General features: G+C 37.2%; 3 protein-coding genes across 3 annotated transcripts; 1 reads left to right on the top strand and 2 right to left on the bottom strand.

The window, feature by feature from the left end:
- Window positions 1–412: 412 nt before the first annotated feature.
- On the bottom strand, window positions 413–3,812 carry LOC147405303 (protein indeterminate-domain 7-like). Its single transcript, XM_086432980.1, has 3 exons — window positions 3,470–3,812; window positions 1,802–2,189; window positions 413–1,310 (listed from the first exon to the last, which is right to left on the bottom strand). Exons 1-3 carry the CDS (start codon window positions 3,633–3,635, stop codon window positions 575–577), a joined length of 1,290 nt encoding a protein of 429 aa, XP_086289106.1. The 5' UTR covers window positions 3,636–3,812; the 3' UTR covers window positions 413–574.
- A 744-nt stretch (window positions 3,813–4,556) lies between these two features.
- Window positions 4,557–6,623, bottom strand: LOC147405302 (Pentatricopeptide repeat (PPR) superfamily protein). The gene has a single exon (XM_086432979.1). It carries the CDS (start codon window positions 6,323–6,325, stop codon window positions 4,721–4,723), a length of 1,605 nt encoding a protein of 534 aa, XP_086289105.1. The 5' UTR covers window positions 6,326–6,623; the 3' UTR covers window positions 4,557–4,720.
- Window positions 6,624–12,002: 5,379 nt separating this feature from the next.
- Window positions 12,003–19,990, top strand: LOC147405301 (retinoblastoma-related protein-like). The gene is made up of 19 exons (XM_086432978.1): window positions 12,003–12,247; window positions 12,344–12,441; window positions 12,600–12,704; window positions 13,334–13,476; window positions 13,572–13,668; window positions 13,781–13,827; window positions 14,870–15,059; window positions 15,279–15,345; window positions 15,455–15,634; window positions 15,759–15,934; window positions 16,040–16,901; window positions 17,114–17,264; window positions 17,403–17,475; window positions 17,899–18,075; window positions 18,148–18,267; window positions 18,335–18,476; window positions 18,572–18,684; window positions 19,376–19,491; window positions 19,600–19,990. Exons 2-19 carry the CDS (start codon window positions 12,355–12,357, stop codon window positions 19,754–19,756), a joined length of 3,003 nt encoding a protein of 1,000 aa, XP_086289104.1. The 5' UTR covers window positions 12,003–12,247; window positions 12,344–12,354; the 3' UTR covers window positions 19,757–19,990.

The following is a 19,990-nucleotide window of genomic DNA, read 5'->3' as shown; positions in this document are numbered from 1 at the left end:
ACTTTATCTGATCGATCATTGCTATATAAACGCATGAAAGTGTGTATACAAGTTAAACAAAACTTCCATTGCCGCCTCAAAGATTTGATCCTCCTAAGCTAGGATCATGGTTGCAAGTGTTGTGGAAGGTGGAACCTAACCTGAGATGTTTCTTCTTTATCTCCCTCAAAGTCTTCCAATACACTTGGGAAGAGTCATTTCTCTGATTCACACAAAGTTGATTGGAGGCTTGAAAGGGAGAGTAAAGAGGCTACCCTCATTACAAATCAAACTGCGCTGATGTTAATGATAGAGAGTGGCACTTTTGTTGTGTAGGTAACTTCTTTATTTCAGTATATCAAATATTTTGAATTATGTTTAATATTACAGCAACATAAGATAATGATCAGTAGAACCTCATAATATCCATATATCTAGCAAGTTCTTCCAAGATGGTCCAAATTTAAATCTATTTGAAATATTTACAGAGAACAAACAAACATGAATGCAGAGTTAAATCATTTATGATAAACTAATACTGTTCTGATAATCGATAATATTTTGACACATTTTGAATATATCAGGCAAGAAATCCTTAACTAGGAGTTAACCATTCTGAATGCAAGTTCTGCTGCCCATCTGAATACCTTACCCCAATCATATTTCCATCACAGCTCCTATCCTTCCCAACACTTGGATGCCTCGGTGGCCCCACCCCTAAGAAATCAACGGTCATCCTTTCACCTCCTCCCAAGTGAACCCCACCCAAAACATTCCTAGACTCCAAGTTATTCTCAAATGCATTTCGATTTCCTACATATAAACTATTGGTGGTGGCACGAAACGGTTCCACATTATTATTAACGATTGAAGAAGCATCCTGCCCTGACCCATAGGAACTCATTGTGCTCATAGTGTATCCCGTGATTCCTCTGAGGAGAATCGGACAGATCGAATTATCACTCATCTTTGAACCCATATCTGCAGCTTTTTGTAACAAGGCTGTCGCGGACATGTAAGAGGAACCAATCGACTTGTGGGCTTGTGATGTATTCAGATAAAAAGTAGCTTCGGAATTACTAGAGTATGTGACACCAGAAGAATTTAGAGATGAAGCTTTTAGTGAGTTGTCATAGTAATGATTAGAAATAGATAGATTTGTCATGGAGTTTGTATTTGAGCAAGAACTAGAGATAAGCACTGAAGAAGAGAACAAATCTTGGGCTTGGCCTTGTAACAATCCTCCCATAGAAGCAAGACTGTGGTTTACCTTGTGATTCTCTTCGGACAAAGCATCACAAAAGGCTCTGTGAGTAACAAAGCTATCCTTCCTGTACATATTTACAAAAGAAGGTATTAGTTAATCAAAGCCTTATCCCTAAGATTGGGTTGGGTCCCATTCCTCAATTCCACACTGTCCAGAACCACATCTTTTTTTATTAAACAAGAAGGTGCAATGTGCAAACGCACATGTATCGAAAGGGCTTATTTGTAATTTAAAATATTGATTAAAGGGTTTTTGAAGATTACATAGTAAAAAGGTTAAAAAGGTTATTTTTAAAAAATTAACCACAGTGATTATAGAGTTGTGTGTGGCATTTTTCTTGGTTTTTAACCAAAATGACCCTGATTATACTAAATTTAAATGTAAAGTTGGGGGCATTTGTGAGATCCAAATTTTGATGTGAAACCACTTCTACTCAACTTTCTCTCATTTTATAAGTAAAGAAGTGTAATGATTAATCAAGAATCAGAAAACAAACACACGTGTGCCTGCCCGCACATGAATGCAATAGAGAATTTATGGGCTTAAATATGGTACCTTGAGAAAATGGTTCCACAATCACAATGATATTCTCTAGAACCACATATCTTTGAATGTGCCTTCCAGTCTGACTGAACCGCATAACGTTTTGAGCACTGGTCACACTTCCATTTCTTCTCCCCATGCTTCCTGCAGAAGTGTTTCTTTATGCCAGTCAAGTCACCTAAAGCCCGGCTCGGGTCATGGTGTACACAACTTGCCTCTGGGCAGACATACACTCTCTTCTTAACCTGCCTCTGCTTCAGCTTCCACGGCAGGTTGTGTCCTCTCCTATGAAGTTGAAGGTTCTGATCCCTTTGGAAGCCTTTATGACACACCTCACATATGAACCTGTTTGTTGCCATTAGTGCCCTTGGTGACAGGGCTATAACCTCTGCATCTGGGTCTGAAAATTCATATCCAACAGAATAAGGTAAATGGTTATACCAATAAACTTTCAGAACTGTGCAAATCAGGTACCAACTCTGCTCAGTCAGGACTCTGGCTCCGACAATCATGTATCTATCCTATGTTAGGCGACGAGAACTAAGAGAAAATCGACTAAGATAGTTTGGACATGTTCAACGAAGGTCAATTACAATCCCAGTTAGAAGAAATATTCCAGTTGAAGGTTCAAAGAGCAAGTGGAAGACCCAAAGAACGTGAATGGAGATAGTGAATCATAGAAATGAACACACTTTCAATAATAAAAGACGTGGATTTGGACAAATTGGGGTGGAGGAATAGGATTTGTTTAGCCGACCCCAATTCTTTGGGAGAAGGCTTTGATGATAATGATGATTGGGCTCCGACTTGCCCGAGTCTAACTGACCAACCAATTATTATCTTTTACAAAAGAACACTAAGTTGACTGAGTCGACATGACTCAACTGCTGGTTCAGCTATATCATACTTTGGCGTCATTGAAATGAAACTTAAAATCGAATAGTAATAGGATAAGCATATGAATATAAAAGAATCATAAAAAGAACACTGTTGACTGGGTCAATATATTCATTGAAATGAAACCTGAAATCTAATTCTAACATGATAAGCATATAAATATAAAAGATTCATAAAAATAAAATAAAAAATTATATAAAATGAGTCATGGTATAGTTTTCATGTAGCTCAGGTATCGAGCCCGTCGATCTATGAATTTACAATTATGAATTACATGTTACAAGAAATATTAATTATAACTGGATGAAATTACAACTTTGGGTTACCTATAAAACAATAAATAAATCAAATCAATGGATCGGTAAAAAAGACTGGGAAAAGAGAATTAGCAGGATGAGTTACAGATGATCTCTTACTCACTGAGTTGAAATATCAAATCATATCTTAGAAAATGACAGAGTTCATCCGATACATTTACCAAGTAAACTTAGTATGAGAAATTTGTCATACATCTCGATATGATAAATGAATAGAACAGTTTCTGAAGGTCACGGGCATATACTAGATCAGTACATGTGAAGATAATCACTGCTAACCTAAACTTGGTCCTGATCAAGTAAAGTCAAAAAGCAAGTGTAACACATTCGAGTACCTAAACTTTGGTGTTGATTTCTTAAACAAACATGCAGAATCAAACTAGCATGATCTTTAATAATTGTAGACCCCATGTCAAAAGTGCTACTTTCAGAGGGAAAAATAAAAAATAGAACTTGGTTTGCTTGCCTGGATTCCCTGGATGACTTCGTTTCTTCTTTAACATCGTGAGGTTCGAGATGGAACCATTGCCACCATTTCCTGGAGTACAACTTCCACTGGAGGACTGTTGAAGAATGGTATTTGGGAGGTCTTCTTCCTCATCTTCTTCAAACTCTAGGGTGAAGTTAGACATGTTAGAAATTTCAATGTAATTTCCATGTTGTAAAGAGAGTGAGCTGATAATGTTATATACAAGGGAAGGTAGAAGTTGGGTAGCAACAGACAAAAAGAAGAAGAAATTCTTCTCCAACCTCCATCAAAGACAACAGTCTTATACATATAAAAATGGGAATAGTATTCATGAATAAGACATCATTGAATGATATACCATAGTTTAGAACAATATTAATAAAAGAGTTTTGATTTAGAGGGAGTGTGTCTGTTTGTCCTTTTGCAAGGTAATAAGATGAGAATAAGTACAATGACAGAAACACCCTTTGTGAATCTTCGAAATTACAGAAACAACCTTAAGGGGCTCTGCTGATATATAAAATGTACAAAGCATGGATGAATGGGTAAGGGATACTTTCAAACTTCATTTGCTTTATTACCAAGTCTGTTGAAGTTTTTGATATGGCAATTTAGGGATGAAATCTACGAAAAATTCTCCAGTTTATATATTTCTCTTAATAAAAAGGGATTAGGTCGTACGGGTGGAGATTAATAAAACCAAAAGGGCCGGAGACAATTTGGTGAGGACAAGGAGAGAATGCCAAAGGAGAGATCCATACAAAAAAACAAGTTTTGCCTTACTATTTTATGGGAAGAAATTGGGCAGGTAGTCCTCTGTCTGATTCTCCTTCACCTGTCAGGATAATTGTTTTGTCGTGCTTAGTTGTTCTTTATCTAGCTTAATTGAATGGGTTCATCTGCACCTAATAGTAGAAATCCATGCATGCAAGCAAAAGTGACATCAACTTACTTGAAAACCTCTCCATTGTCCTTTGTCCATGTTGTGCAGACACGTGTGTGTGTGTGTGTGTATGTATGTGTAGAATTGGGTGCGGGGGGTAAATTCAACATTGCAATAAGTTACAATTAGCCAGAGAACCAGGTGATTGATTATTTCCTCCATAGAAAGATGTGATTATCTCAACCATTAAAAAAAAAATATTGTTCAATTTATTTCATCCAATTTTGGAAAATAATTATTCATGTGGGCAACATGTACCAACTACCTCAACCCATATCTAAAAATTTATTATAAAATTAACATAATTAACATCCTTCGATTTGTTGTTGTCCAATTCCATCCAAAAGACAATGGATCTCATCAATTCGAGGGTGTAATCTCTCCCCTGCAAGAAATTCATGTGTCATACCATCCACTTGGACTAAACTGCAACCAGCATTCTTGTTGACCCTCTTAACATTCATCAATCTCCTTATCTTCGCAACGTCTTCCCATCTCCTTGCATTGGCATATACATTAGCCATAATTGAATAAACCCCACCATCCTCGGGAACAATCTCCATCAAGTGCCCAGATGCAATCTCTGCAACCTCAACATCCCCATATATCCTACACCCACCTAGCAAACCACCCCATACAAACACGTCACCATCCATTGGCATCCCCTCTATCATCTCCATAGCTTCTTTGATCAAACCAGCCCTTCCAAGTAAGTCAGCCATGCACCCGTAATGTTTGAGCTCATGTCGGACCCCGTAGACACCTTCCATCTCATCAAAGAGTTGTCTAGCCTTATCGACTAGACCCGCATGACTACATCCCACCAAGACACCTAAGAAGCTCACCCCATCCGGTTGCACTCCCATCTCTCTCATTCTCAAGAAGTACTCAAGTGAGAGCTCTCCATGCCCATGCATGGCGAGCCCCACAAGCATCGCATTCCATGTGAACAAGTTCTTGTCCAGGCTTCTCTCAAATATCTCTCTAGCAATGTCTATACACCCACATTTTGCATACATGTCGACCAAACCCGTCAACAAGAATACATCGATTCGAATTCCATTTCTTTCGATGTAATCGTGAATGGCCTTCCCTTGTTCCAATGCCCCGAGTTGCGCACAAGCGGAGAGAACAGATACTAACCCAACATTATCAGGCTTCACCCCCAAAACAATCATCCGATTAAATAATTTGGTAGCTTCTTTGCATTGGTTCGTCTGGGCATACCCCGTCAACAGAGTACCCCAAGAAACGGTGTCTTTTAAGGGCATTTTGTTAAAAACCTCACGCGCTTGGCTCATCTTGCCAGCCTTAACAAACCCATGGATCAATGCATTGTATGAGACAATGTCCGGGTCAAAACTATCATCGAATAGTCGGTGTGCATCAATCAAGGAATTCGAATTCGAGTACAAATAAACCAATGTGTTGTGGACAAAAACACAGGCCTCAAACCCAAATTTGATGGCTTGTGAGTGGATTGACCGACCAAGTATGAGGTCACCAAGGTGGGCACAAGCCTTGAGTGCAAAAGGGAAGGTGTGGGTGTCAGGGGGGACACAAAGGTGGCTCATTTTAGCAAAGATGAGGAGTGCAGAGAGAGGGGAAGAGAAGAGGGTGTGGACACGGATAATGGTGTTGTAAGAGAAAGTTGAGGGAGTTGGGATTTGGTTGAAGAGGTTGACAGCATAGTTTAGAGAGGTGGGGTGAGTGGGGAGAAGTGTGAAGGTGTAGAGGAGTTTGGTCAGTATAAGTGAAGGGTACAAGGAAATGAGGCCACTGGTGATGGCTTGGGAATGAAGTTGTTGGAGTTGTGTGAGGGACTTACAATGGTTGATGAGCAGAAAGGTTGGGTGTGTGGAGATTAGCATCCCATCACAAGTTTGGGTTGGAGAAACTTGAGAACCCATGTCTAAGGCACTAGGTTCTAGGTCCCACCCATAGTATATATTTGTGACTTGAAGACCAGGTTAGAGCTCCATCTAGGCTGTCAATTGGACCCGGCCCCTCTAACCCGGCCGACCTATTCAAAACCTAGGATTTAGGGTCTTGATCTTGAGCCCGCAAATGAAGGATTAGATTCAAAAAAATTCAACCTATTAATTTAGATTAATGTTGAAGCGACCTTAGTAGGAGACACATGGGGGACATCTTGACATGGTGGCGTGTGTATGCCCATAGAGGCGTTTTCTCCAAGGTATGAGTAAAACGCATCTACGTACATGCTCACACCACCACGTCAAAGTGTCCCCTCGCTGAGGTCACTTTAGCATGACTTATTAATTTAGGTCAAGCTAGGGGTTAACAGTGTTCAACCTAGCCCAATCCTCCCATTACTATATTATATAAGGTCAGACTCGTGAAAAAAACAATGGTAAAGAAATACTTGGTCTCGATATGCATCTCAAAGGTACATCACATATCTTTCTGTTTTTTGTTTTTTTTTTTGAACTTATGTATTTGAGCCTCTTAAGAGTACCTAACTAATCCTTAGGGCACATCTAGTCCCCCTCACATACCAAGTAAGATAAATCCCTTAGGGTGGCCCTTAAGTGGGGATTCGAACTCAAGACCTCCGTTTTCTTGAGGCATGGTCTTGGCCATCTCACCAATGCTTGGGGGTTAAGCAAAAGAAAGAAGGGTGTCAGATGGGGACCTCCTAAGGGGTCATCCATAATACTACTCATGCCAAGCACACTTAATTGTGGAGTTCTAACGGGGTGTGTTAGGATTGATATGATCATACCAAAATCCTACATCACATATCTCTAAGATAAATCCCTATCATTGGATTTCCTATTTGGCTTGTCAAGATTGCATATTTCTTGATGAATTCTTTTTCATGAATCTACTTGTTGCTAACCTATTACATAGAGTCTGCCTAACCTTACTAAGTAAGGATTTCACCTTTACTAAGGGTCCTTGAGCTCGCCTCTTGGCATCCAAAAAACATGATCCGATGCTTCAGGGTTGTAGAGGATGAAATTCTATAGGTTTTTAAAATAAAAAATAAATAAATAAATATATATATATATATAGTTTTCACCGTTGAATTTCATTTTTATGTTATGTGGAAGTTTGGTAGCCGTCCATTTTTTAAACACCTTGGATCTTATTTAAAAGAAATTATTTTTTGAATTTTTATCTAAGTTTTTTTATGAAACTTAGGAAACCATGGTGTTGAATGTCTGATGTGGTAATCCATTTGAGCAAAGTGGTAAAGCTCAAAATCTTCCTATGTTAGTAAGGAAAGGGTTTCACTATTACATATGATTAGATGTATAATTTTAACAAAAAATAATTAAAGTATATTATAAAATAACAAATTTACCCTCATTCCTAACCAATTTTTCAATTATGATGGAAATTTGAAACTCTATTTTGATGAAAAGCAACAGGTTTAGTTAATGTTAAAGTGCAATAAATACACATTGGAGTAAGCATAAGGAATATTTTTCGTAAAAAAAATTGAGGGCATTTTCGGTACAAAAATCAATTTCCATGTGTATTTAATGCATGCCCTTATGGCACATATTAACAAAACCCAAAAACAACATCAAACGATTTTTCTCATCAGGGCGGGGGCTCAGTGGTAAGACAAAGCAATAGGAGTTTGCTCCCCCTGGTTGTGAGTTTGTAACTGAGTATTTACAACTCCTCCTAAATAACTTGGAACACGTGATTGTGGGCCTCGAGGAATTATAGTCTCACCAATGTTGGGATTCTCCTTAGTCACAAAAAAAAAATTAGTTGAGATTTTTTTAATTGAAAATTTTCACTTGGTCTATATATGACTGAAGTGACAATGGCACAAAACCATAGATCTTTTTCTTCGAGATACACAAGGAAAATGATTAATGGTTATGTGCCCTTGCCACTAGAGGTGCAACTTGGTCCTATTCAAACCGAGAACTGAACCAAACCGATAGCTTTGGGGTGGTTTGGTTTGGAACAAGTTGCGATTCGATTCCGAATTACAAAAATGGAGAACCGATCAATTTGGCTCGGTTCTCGGATCAAGCTTGTATAGAATGGAACCAAACCGAGAATTGAACCCCTATGCAATAAATATATATATATATATATATATGGGTCGGGTTCCTGCAACACACATTGCGACACACATATAGACAACGTGTTTGTCTTATATGGGCAAAAATGTTTGGAATGGGCTGATTTTTTGTGAGGATGATCTCTGTGACGAGGGGATCATCCTGGCAAAAAATCATCCCATTCCAAAACTTGTAACCCCATCAAAATTGATTTACAAAAATTGGACGGTCTATAATTTTTCAACAAAAATTGAACAGTCTAGAAGTTTCATAATGAGCTGATTTTTGGCAAGGATCATCTCCTCACCACAGAGATCATCCTCACAAAAAATTAGCCCATTCCAAACATTTTTGCCCATATAAAACAAAACACGTTGTCTATATGTGTGTTGAAATGGTTGTCGTTTGAACCTGACCCTATATATATAGGGTCCCTATCCATGGCCAACAGTTTGGCAAACACTTTTTCAAAACATGGGTTAGAGGTCTTGGAATGGGCTGATTTTTGGTGAGGATGATCTCTACGGTGAGGAGATCATCCTCACCAAAAATCAGCTCATTCCAAAACTTCTAGCCCCATTTTACAAGTTGAAAAATCGTGAACCGTCCATTTTTTGTAAACCATTTTTGATGAGGTTAGAAGTTTTGGAATGGGATGATTTTTGGTGATGATGATCTCCTCACCATAGAGATCATCCTCACCAAAAATCAGCCCATTCCAAGACCTCTAACCCATGTTTTGAAAAATGTGTTTGCCAAAATGTTTGCCAAACTGTTGGCCATTGAACGCTACTCATATATATATATATATATATATGAGTAGGGTCCCGTTCGCCACCCTTAGTTTTACCACACACTTTAACAAACGCGTTTTGTCTTACATGGGTTAGAAGTTTCGGAATGAGCTGATTTTTGGTGAGGATGATCTCTATGGTGAGGAGATCATCCTCACTAAAAATCAGCTCATTCCAAAACTTCTAACCCCATCAAAATTGATTTACAAAAAATGGACGGTCCACGATTTTTCAACGTGTAAACATGGGGCTAAACATTTCGGAATGGGCTGATTTTTGGGGAGGATGATCTTCTAATCATAGAGATCATCCTCACCAAAAATCAGCTCATTCCAAAACTTCTAACCTATGTAGGACAAAAAACGTTTGTTAAAGTGTGTGGTAAAACTTAGGGTGCTGAACATTTCCCATATATATATATAGGGTAGCGTTCAATGGCAAACTTTTTAGCAAACTTTTTGGCAAAACATTTTTCAAAACATGAGTTAGAGGTCTTGGAATGAGCTGATTTTTGGTGAGGATGATCTCTATGGTGAGTAGATCATCCTCACCAAAAATCAGACCATTCCAAAACTTCTGACCCATGTTTACAAGCTGAAAAATCGTGCACCGTCCATTTTTTGTAAACTGTTTTTGATGGGGTTAGAAGTTTTGGAATGGGCTGATTTTTGGTGATGATGATCTCCTCACCGTAGAGATCATCCTCACCAAAAATCAGCCCATTCCAAAACCTCTAACTCATGTTTTGAAAAATGTTTTGCCAAAAAGTTTGCTAAAAAGTTGGCCATTGAACGCCCCCCATATATATATATATATATATATATATAGGGAAATGTTCAGCACCCTAAGTTTTACCACACACTTTAACAAACGTTTTTTGTCTTACATGGGTTAGAAGTTTTGGAATGGGCTGATTTTTGGTGAGGATGATCTCTATGATTAGAAGATCATCCTCCCCAAAAATCAGCCCATTCCGAAATGTTTAGCCTCATGTTTACAAGTTGAAAAATGGTGGACCGTCCATTTTTTGTAAATCATTTTTGATGGGGTTAGAATTTTTGGAATGAGCTGATTTTTGGTGAGGATGATCTCCTCACCATAGAGATCATCATCACCAAAAATCAGCCCATTCCGAAACTTCTAACCCATATAGGACAAAACGCGTTTGTTAAAGTGTGTGGTAAAACTTAGGGTGCTGAACGGGACCCATATATATATATATATATATATATATATATATATATATATATATATATATATATATATATGGGCCAACATTTTAGCCAAACATTTTTGTCCTACATGGGTTAGAAGTTTTGGAATGGGTTGATTTTTGGTGAGGATGATCTTTACGGTGAGGAGATCATCCTCACCAAAAATCAGCCTATTCCAAAACTTCTAGCCCCATGTTTACAAGTTGAAAAATCATGGACCGTCCATTTTTTGAAAACCATTTTTGATGGGGTTAGAAGTTTTGGAATGGGCTGATTTTTAGTGATGATGATCTCCTCACCGTAGAGATCATCTTCACCAAAAATCAGCCAATTCCAAAACTTCTAACCCATGTTTTGAAAAATGTTTTGCCAAAATGTTTGGTGCCGAATATTTCCCATATACATATATATATATATATATATATATAAAATAATAATTTATGAATTATTTTAGGAGTTAGGACATAGATTAATGATCTTTTATGAATAAACTAATGATTTTTTATGAATAGATTTGTGATTATTGTATGAAATTTTATGTTTATTTTTTTTATTAAAAAATATACTTACAATTTATAGAATATTTGCAATCCGTAGAACTAAATCAAACCAAATCGACTTTAATTTGGTTTGAGTTTGGTGCCAATGGTATTCGATTTTATTCTGGTTCTTATTTAGTGGAACCGACCTATGTCGGTTCGGTTCCTATTTGACCTGAAACTAAACCAAGTTGCATCTTATAGAATGAGTGAAAATTTTCGAGTTAGAAAAATCATTAGTCAAAAAAAAACAAAACAACAACAAAGGACTTGAAAATGAGAATTAATTTAATTTATTTAATTTTAATAAAATATGAAAGTAATCCTATTAGGATCGGACTTGGACTTCACCAACTTTGGCCCAATAGGGGCATATTTCTAATTGAAGCATGGTTTTAAAACTCGATTTCACGTCTCATCTTGTCTAGCCAAGATACCAAGTTAACTCAAACGATACGTCATCTCGTTTCGAGTTGTCTCATTCAACATTGCGACAATGGTTTTTAATCATTTAAAAAATCTAAAAAAATTCAAAAATAATTCCTATTTAAAAATGAAACCAAAAAAGAAGATGAAGAAAATTCGATTTATGAGTGAGAGCAAATGATTTCAAGCTTGAAAATCTATTGTCTCGTTTATCTCAGATAAGATTTTGCAACTCATCCGAGACGTCTCATTTATCTCGCAATATGCGACTATCTCAAATGGGTTTATATTTTTGTCTCATCCAGCCATGATATCGAGTTAACTCGGGAGATACATCTCGATTTCGAATGAGTTTTAAAACCATGGATCGAACTTATAGACCACCTTTTAAGGACTGGGTTAGGGTTCAACCAAATCCCAACCGAACCCGACCCATTGACAGCCCTAGGTCGACCTTAATTTTGGCGGCAAATTTACCGAACGTTTTACACGTGTCGATATGTAATTGGATACTTATGTGTGTATGATTCGCTATGAGATGGAATCATACGATGTACGGCATGTTTATGTTGTTTTTCCCAAAAGGAGCAAAGAAGAGAGAGAAAAGAGAGGGAAGAGAGAAGCATTTGTTCTTAGTCTAAGATTCAAAACCCTCGTTTCGATTCGATCGGGAAGGCCGTTCTTCGACATCCAATTTGGCAGAAAGTTCTGATTTTTCTTTGTTGGAATCTACAACAGAGTGCAGACTAGTTCTTCATCAAAATCGCTTGCTTTTCCGTTTTTTCTAATTTATTCTACAAAGCTCAGGTACCTGTTTCGCTGGATTTTCTTTTAATTTTCAAGAAATGGCTATAAATCAGCTAGGGTTTCAGAGAATTAGCTAATTTGAATCTATGAATCCAGGTGATATAAAGATGGAGGTCGTAAAACCCTTGAGTTCTTCGAGCACTCAATCATATGAACGTTGCTCCATGGAAGCTCGATTTTCCGAGCTTTGCAAGGTTTATTCTTTTTTTTCTGGACTGATTTCTTCATCTTTTTAGTAAATCTCGAGTTTTTAAGTTCTCTGTTAGCAACTGTGTCTCAATCATCTTCTAATTTACTGCATTTTTTCTCGATATTTTATCTTTATTGATCTGAAACTGAGATCTGATTACAGGAAGGGCTATCGATCAACGAAAACGCGTTTTCAGAAGCTATTAAGTTGCTAAGAGAGAGCAAGCATCTTCTCCTAGCAAACATTTCTGCTATTGGAAGTGGAACGGTATCCACTCTGTTTCAAAGACAATCCCTTTTTTCTAGGGCTGCAACTTGGACGGGCTAAACCTGGCCTGATGGGTTCAACCCAACCTTGGGTCGGGTTTGAGTACAATTAGCTAGGGTTTGGGCCAAAAAAATTTGATTGAGTCAAGTGGGGTTGGGTTGGTGCATAAACATCAGGTTGCCCAATTTGCCTAAACCCAATATTAATATCGTTATAGTTTAAAATTATTTTTAGATATCTTTGTTTCTTTCTCATTCACAATTCACATTGCAAAGTTTAATCAGTCATCCTCATCTGTTTCTTTACATTTGCTTATAATTTCATTATGTGAACTTTGAAATATATTTTTAGGACAACTAATTTTACATTTTATGTTTTTTATATACCATAAGTCATTATCGTTATTAAATTATATAGTATTAATGAGGAATGAGCCAACTCGACTAACCCGACTTGGGTTGGGTTAGGGTTGAGCATTTCATGCCCGAGTTCAGGTTGGGTGTGGGCACAGATTGATCCCCAACCCGCCCAAGCTGCAGCACTACTTTTTTTCCTTTCTCTTTTCCCGCTCCTGCCAATATTTGAATTTAATAGTTTCATTGTTGTCTGAATTGCATCTCTTATCTCAGCCGGAGGAAATAGAACGGTTTTGGTTCGCATTCATTCTGTACTCTGTGAAGAGATTAGCAGATGGAAACACTAGGAAATCAATTGAGGAGAGTGGCCAAAACGGATTTACTTTGTGGCAGATATTGAGAGCATTTAGGCTGAAGTATATTTTCCATCTACTTAATCATTAATTTATAAACTAAATTTTGCACTGATTTTAAGTTGGATTCTAATTATTTTCTTTGCCACAATATGAAGCTTTGTTGATTTTTTCAAAGAAATGCCGCAGTTCAATCTCAAGGTTGGTCCGATTCTAAAGAACATGTATGGCACAGATTGGGAGAAGAGACTCGAGGTACTTCTTCATGGAGAGAGAGAATTATGTGTCTTTTGACGCGTGTTTTTTATTGTTTAAATTTTTGGACGTGTTATTTATTTTTAGTCTCTTCTTTCCGTTTCTTAATTAGACAAAGGAGCTTCAGGCCAATTTTGTGCACTTGCGTCTTTTAAGCAAGTAAGCATTGCTTTTTAGTCTCAATCACTTATACTAGTTTAATTTCTTAATGGCTTTTCTTTAGTTCCTCGATTAATATGTTTTGTATTCATCCTTCATTTATACCCATGATGTTATAAACTTTTTCATAGGATTTATTTGTAGGAATTAGATCTAAGATCCTTACATGTGTGCCAGAACGGGAGGGGTTTGTCTTTATTCACATGTGTGCAAGTGTATGTCTGCAGTGATAAGGAAAAGAGTGAGCAGGAATGAGCATTACTCTTGTTCATGAGAGTACTGTCATAGTTATGCTCATGTTTAGCCAGTTTGTTTATACTTTATTAAATTAGTTGCGGTGCTACCTTATTTGTTGTGGTTATATTTGATGATATTATCTGAGCTTACTGTGGTGTGAGAAAAAAAGAATCAGCAACATATAAAATTGGTTTCTCGGGGATTGTTGTTCATGTTTGCTCATGCAACTGGGTCGGTCTAATTGGCTCTATTTAGAAACTGCTTGTGGGCAGTGTTAGGTATTCGGTATATAAAGAAGTAGCCAGGAGAACAACCAGAAGAATTACATTGTTCTGCCATTTATTTCTTCTATAATACCACATACTGATCTTTCATCCTCTTTCCTCCTCCCTCCTTGAAATTGGAGTATTCAATCACATTTTATTTTGTGTCCTTACTTGCAAAACTTAAGTGGCGTGAATGAGTTTCACGTACATTTGTAAATCTACTGCTTCACCTGGACGTGCAAGGTACTCCCTTTAAGAAGCAACAATACTGTATCTGCTACGAAGGCATTTCCAATGTATGCTTAGGATAAAGAGCTTCAAGAGACCTATAGACACCATTATCCAATAAATATAAAAGAGAGAACTTTAGACATCATAAAGGAGAAGGATTATGATATTTTTTTAAATGGAAACTTAGAAAGTATATATGGTACTTCATGAATATGCTCCATTATATGCATCATCAATGCTTTTATTAAACCTATTTCTCAAGATTATACCTTGGTAACGGTGGATCCTATTTCTCTCATGGTACATAGGTACTACAAACGGGCTTTCCAGAAGTTCTTCTTGAAAAGTGATGCAAATGATGATCAACGGATAAGCAGTTCAGGTTATGTCTCAGATTACCATCGTTTTGGATGGTTGCTGTTCTTAGCACTCAGAATTCATGCATTCAGCCGTTTCAAGGACCTAGTGACTTGCACAAACGGATTGGTGTCGATATTGGTTAGTTACACTCATGTCCCTCTCTACAGTCAAGACATTAATTATTAGTATTTGGTGACTGTTTTGTGTTCAATATTTTCTGAGAATTCCACTTGGATTACATCTCCTAGATCCTAAAGTATCAAATTCATCTTTTTTCCTTGATTTTAATGAAATCTTATTAATTGCCAAAGAAGAAAGGGAGACTTGAACTTTAATGTGTTATGAAATTTATGACAGGCAATCCTGATTCTTCATGTTCCTGTACGGTTCAGGAATTTCTCTATTCATAATTCCCAACACTTTGGTAATGGTCTTCGTATTTTTGGATCCAAGTGTTGATCTTTATCTCTGTTTTCACATTGTTTTTTATATATTTTATAAACTGGTGCTTAGTCCTTTGATAATTGGTTCAGTTAAAAAGGGCAACAAAGGCGTGGATCTTCTTGCATCTCTTTGCAACAGCTATGATACCTCGGAAGATGAGTTGAGGAGAACAATGGAGAAAATAAATAAGTTAATAGTTGACATTTTGAAGAAGAAACCTCGTTTGGCATCAGAATGTATAACCGAAAACCTAGATAATATTGACACAGGTTAGTTTGAATTTTTTTTTTTTTTTTCCTTTCAATCCTTAATTGCTGATTTCTTAAAATATGGTCCGTTGATAACTTGCATTATTCTATTTTCACATGTTAACTTCTTATCCTTCGAATGCAGATGGGTTGACCTATTTTGAAGATCTAATGGAGGAGTCATCTTTTTCATCAAGCTTAATTATCCTAGAAAAGGATTATGCAGATGCAATACATAATAAAAGTGAACTAGATGAAAGAGTCTTTGTTAATGATGAGGATAGCTTGTTTGGTACTGGAAGCTTGTCTGGTGATGCCAAGGTCTGTTTTTCAGCAAAAGTCAAGGCAATGCAAACTAGACCTTCTTAAAAAAAAATTCTGATTAAATTTAGTCATTTTAAGTAATTTTTTTTTTCTTTGGTGCAGCGAAAGTTTGATGCTATGACTTCCCCAACAAAGACGATAACAAGTCCTATCTGTCGACCTTACTCGCCTACTGCATCACCTGCAAATGGTAATCTTGTTGGTGTTAACTCAACAATAGCACCTACACCAGTAAGCACAGCAATGACAACTGCAAAATGGCTCCGAACGGTTATTTCTCCACTTTCTTCAAAACCCTCAGCAGACCTCGAACGCTTCCTTTCATCATGCAACATGGCTGTAACTAACAACGTAATACGTAGAGCCCACATAATATTGGAAGCCATTTTCCCGAGTAGTGCTCTTGGAGAGCGGTGTGTTACTGGAAGTCTGCAGAGTGCGAACATGATGGACAGCATATGGGCTGAACAAAGAAGAATGGAAGCTATGAAGTTATATTATAGGGTTTTGGAAGCAATGTGTACTGCAGAAGCTCAAATATTGAATGCAAATAACCTGACATCTTTGTTAACCAACGAAAGGTTTCATCGATGCATGCTTGCTTGTTCTGCAGAACTGGTTTTAGCAACGCACAAGACTTTTACTATGCTGTTTCCTGCAGTCTTGGAGCGAACGGGTATCACAGCTTTTGATTTGAGTAAGGTGATAGAGAGTTTTGTTAGACATGAAGAATCTCTTCCGAGAGAATTGAGAAGACATCTAAATTCTTTGGAAGAGAGACTGTTGGAGAGCATGGTCTGGGAAAAGGGTTCCTCAATGTACAATTCTTTGATTGTCGCAAGGCCAGCTCTTTCTGCAGAAATAAACCGTATGGGATTATTAGCAGAACCCATGCCTTCACTAGATACAATTATGATGCATAATAATATTTCCTGTGGAGGCTTGCCTCCACCGCCTTCAGCAGGTAACAATTTATCCCGTTTTCCTCTACAAGGTTCAGAAATCCGTTCCTCATATATGTGATTGTGGGGAGTATGTTAACCCTAATGGATTTTTTACCTCACTTATTATTGTTCCTCATATTAAAATACATGAAAAATCCTAGATATTGTTTTTTCTATCCTAGTACGAAACATACTGATTTTATTCTTCTTTCGGCAATCAATTCATGTTCAGGTCAAAATGTAGATATCCGGTCTCCGAAGAGAGTATGTGGTGATTCTCGGAGTGCATTAGTAGAATGCAGTTCCTTTATGTCACCCGTGAAGGATCCTCTATTTGCCTTCAAATCGAAGTTACCACCACCTCTGCAGTCTGCTTTTGCAAGGTAAGCCTTTTGAAATGATTCTCTAGAGAAGAACTATTTTAAATCTTTTTGCTTGCTTAGCAAAAAAAAAAAAAAATTCAGTAGAGAACAAGTGTTATCCATTTGTAAAAAGTTTTGCTTTTGGGTACTCATTTGCAGTCCAAACCGGCCGAATCCAGGAGCAGCGGGAGAAACATGTGCTGAGACAGGGATCAATATTTTCTTTACTAAGGTATAACAGCTTTCCAAAAAAAATTAAATGCAAGCTCATCATTGTTTTCTCCTCAGGAATCTATAATGGGTTTCATTTATGAAATTACTGCGCCAACAGTCAAATTTAACTTAATGGTCTTAACCATCCAATCTTTACCTTTCTTTTGAATGTTTGGAAAAATCGGATGAAAAATCCACAAGTAGTCTGCAGCTTTGCAATTAGTCTTTGTAACTTTGCATAGTCTACACTATAGGTACCACAGTTATTCTATTTTATCTGTGATGGTATTTGTATTTCATGGCTAACCTAGACTCACTTGCTAATTTTCTCCAATTACATAATTATTGGTCTAGGTCTTCTTTCCTTTACTTTATTCATGGAATGGGTTTCCTTTATTAACTATTCCACATCTACGTATTATAATGTTGTTTGGCCTCGTAGATTGAAAAGTTAGCTGCTGTCAGAATCAATGGCTTGGTTGAAAGGCTACAACTGTCTCAGCAAGTCAGAGAGACTGTTTACTGTCTCGTACGGAAAATCCTCAGTCAGCGAACAGCTCTTTTCTTTAACCGACATGTTGACCAGATTATTCTATGCAGTTTATATGGAGTTGCAAAGGTTTGCCTGAAACACATGTGTGGTCTATTAGTAAGCTTTTTTATTCTACTGAGTTCATGTGATGGTTTGCAGATTTCTCCGTTAAAGCTGACCTTTAGGGAAATCATTTACAACTATAGGAAGCAACCACAATGTAAACCACAAATTTTCCGTAGTGTCTTCGTTGACTGGTTATCAATTCGCCGTAATGGGGTATGTTTCTTGACCTGTTTTCTTACATTTCGAGTAAAATCTAAGCTCATGTGTGCTTTGGATACAGAAAACTGGGGAGGAGCACGTTGATATTATTACATTCTACAATGAAATATTTATTCCAGTCGTGAAGCCTCTGTTACTGGAGCTTGGCCCTGCTTGTGCCACTCAAAAACCTAACCGGCCAAATGAAGTTAATATTGATGATGGTATGCTTGGTTTCTTTGGCAGTTTATACTAGTTATTTTCTCTTTAGTAGTTCCTTGGCTGCAAAACAGTTTGTCTTTATTTTTTGGCTCAACAGACCAATGTCCCAGCTCACCCAAATTAACTGCATTTCCAAGTCTCCCTGACATGTCTCCAAAGAAAGTCTCTGCAGCACATAACGTCTATGTGTCTCCATTACGATCGTCAAAGGTATACTCTTGTGATCTTATTTGGATGCATTAGAACATCTGGCAATTGCCACTTTAGGAGAGAACAATTTGAAATATATCTCCTTTTTGGCAAGTAAGTTGACTTGAAATATCTGAAGAGTGTACTAAATTTTTTTAGGTGTTTTTTTTTTCCTGATGGTTGTGTATGGAGCATTTAGAAAAAACTGAAAATTATTGCCATCTGGTACAACTGGGTACAATTTTCTATGGCTTTGCTTATTCTTGGATATTATGCTATAGTTTATGTAGTATTGTTGCAGATCTTTTTCCATTCCAGTTAGACTACTTGAGTTCATCTAGATCTAATCTATAACTTAAGACTTTCTAACACTTGCAAAAATTTGTCATTAATATAGGCTGAATAATGCTTGCAAGTTTGTCTTCGATTTTCAGAAAAGGCCATATATGTGTCTCAGCCGTTCATCAGCCTGGGAATTTCTCTAAAAGATAACAGTAGGAACTGTATTGAAAAACACGATTTATTACGTTCCTTCATTAAACCCTGTTCATTTAAGCCATCTGACCTTTTTTTCAAAAAGAAGAAGAAAAAAGGATAAATAAAATCCATTGGTCGATGTGATTTTTAAGTTATGGCTCATACATGGGCGAGCTATGTGCAGAGTTCCTATGCTTATGTGTTGTTTTAACTTGGTGTTAATTTGTATCTACAGATGGATGCTTTGATCTCTCACAGCTCTAGAAGCTATTACGCTTGTGTTGGAGAGAGCACCCATGCTTACCAAAGCCCTTCCAAAGACTTGACAGCCATTAATAACCGCTTGAATGGGTATGGTTAAGCTGGATGCAATCTATCTCTTTAACTACACATTCTCTACTACAGATGTTGATATTTGCTCATTCTTTTTGTTGCCTTCCCTTTTCTCTACTATCTCAGAAAGAAGATCAATAGCAGGCTCAATTTTGATGATGTTGGCTTGGTAAGTGATTCTCTTGTTATGGGCAGTCTCTACCTTCAAAATGGGAGTTGTGCCTCCTCTTCTGGCACTAATGCTTTTAGTCCACCTGTGAAATCTGAACAACCTGACTCATAACCCTGACTGAGGGCATTGCTCTTCTAATATGTATGTCCTATTCTTTTCTGGTTAATATTTCTAATCTATAAATACCTTGGTATGGGTTAGTGTGTATGAGCTGGAAATTATTGTAAGAAAGGCGCGGCCACCACCCCCAAGTGCTATGTAAGTAAGATTTTGAGCTTCTTTGTCAAGAAGTCAAGTTGGTACTAATCTAATCTAATCTAATTTAGTAAATTTTATTGCTTCCCA

The sequence above is a fragment of the Akebia trifoliata genome, chromosome 3, assembly GCF_017979445.1.
Source record: "Akebia trifoliata isolate Shusen 1 chromosome 3, ASM1797944v1, whole genome shotgun sequence".
Lineage (NCBI taxonomy): Eukaryota > Viridiplantae > Streptophyta > Magnoliopsida > Ranunculales > Lardizabalaceae > Akebia > Akebia trifoliata.
This window is presented reverse-complemented; position numbering and strand designations above follow the sequence as displayed.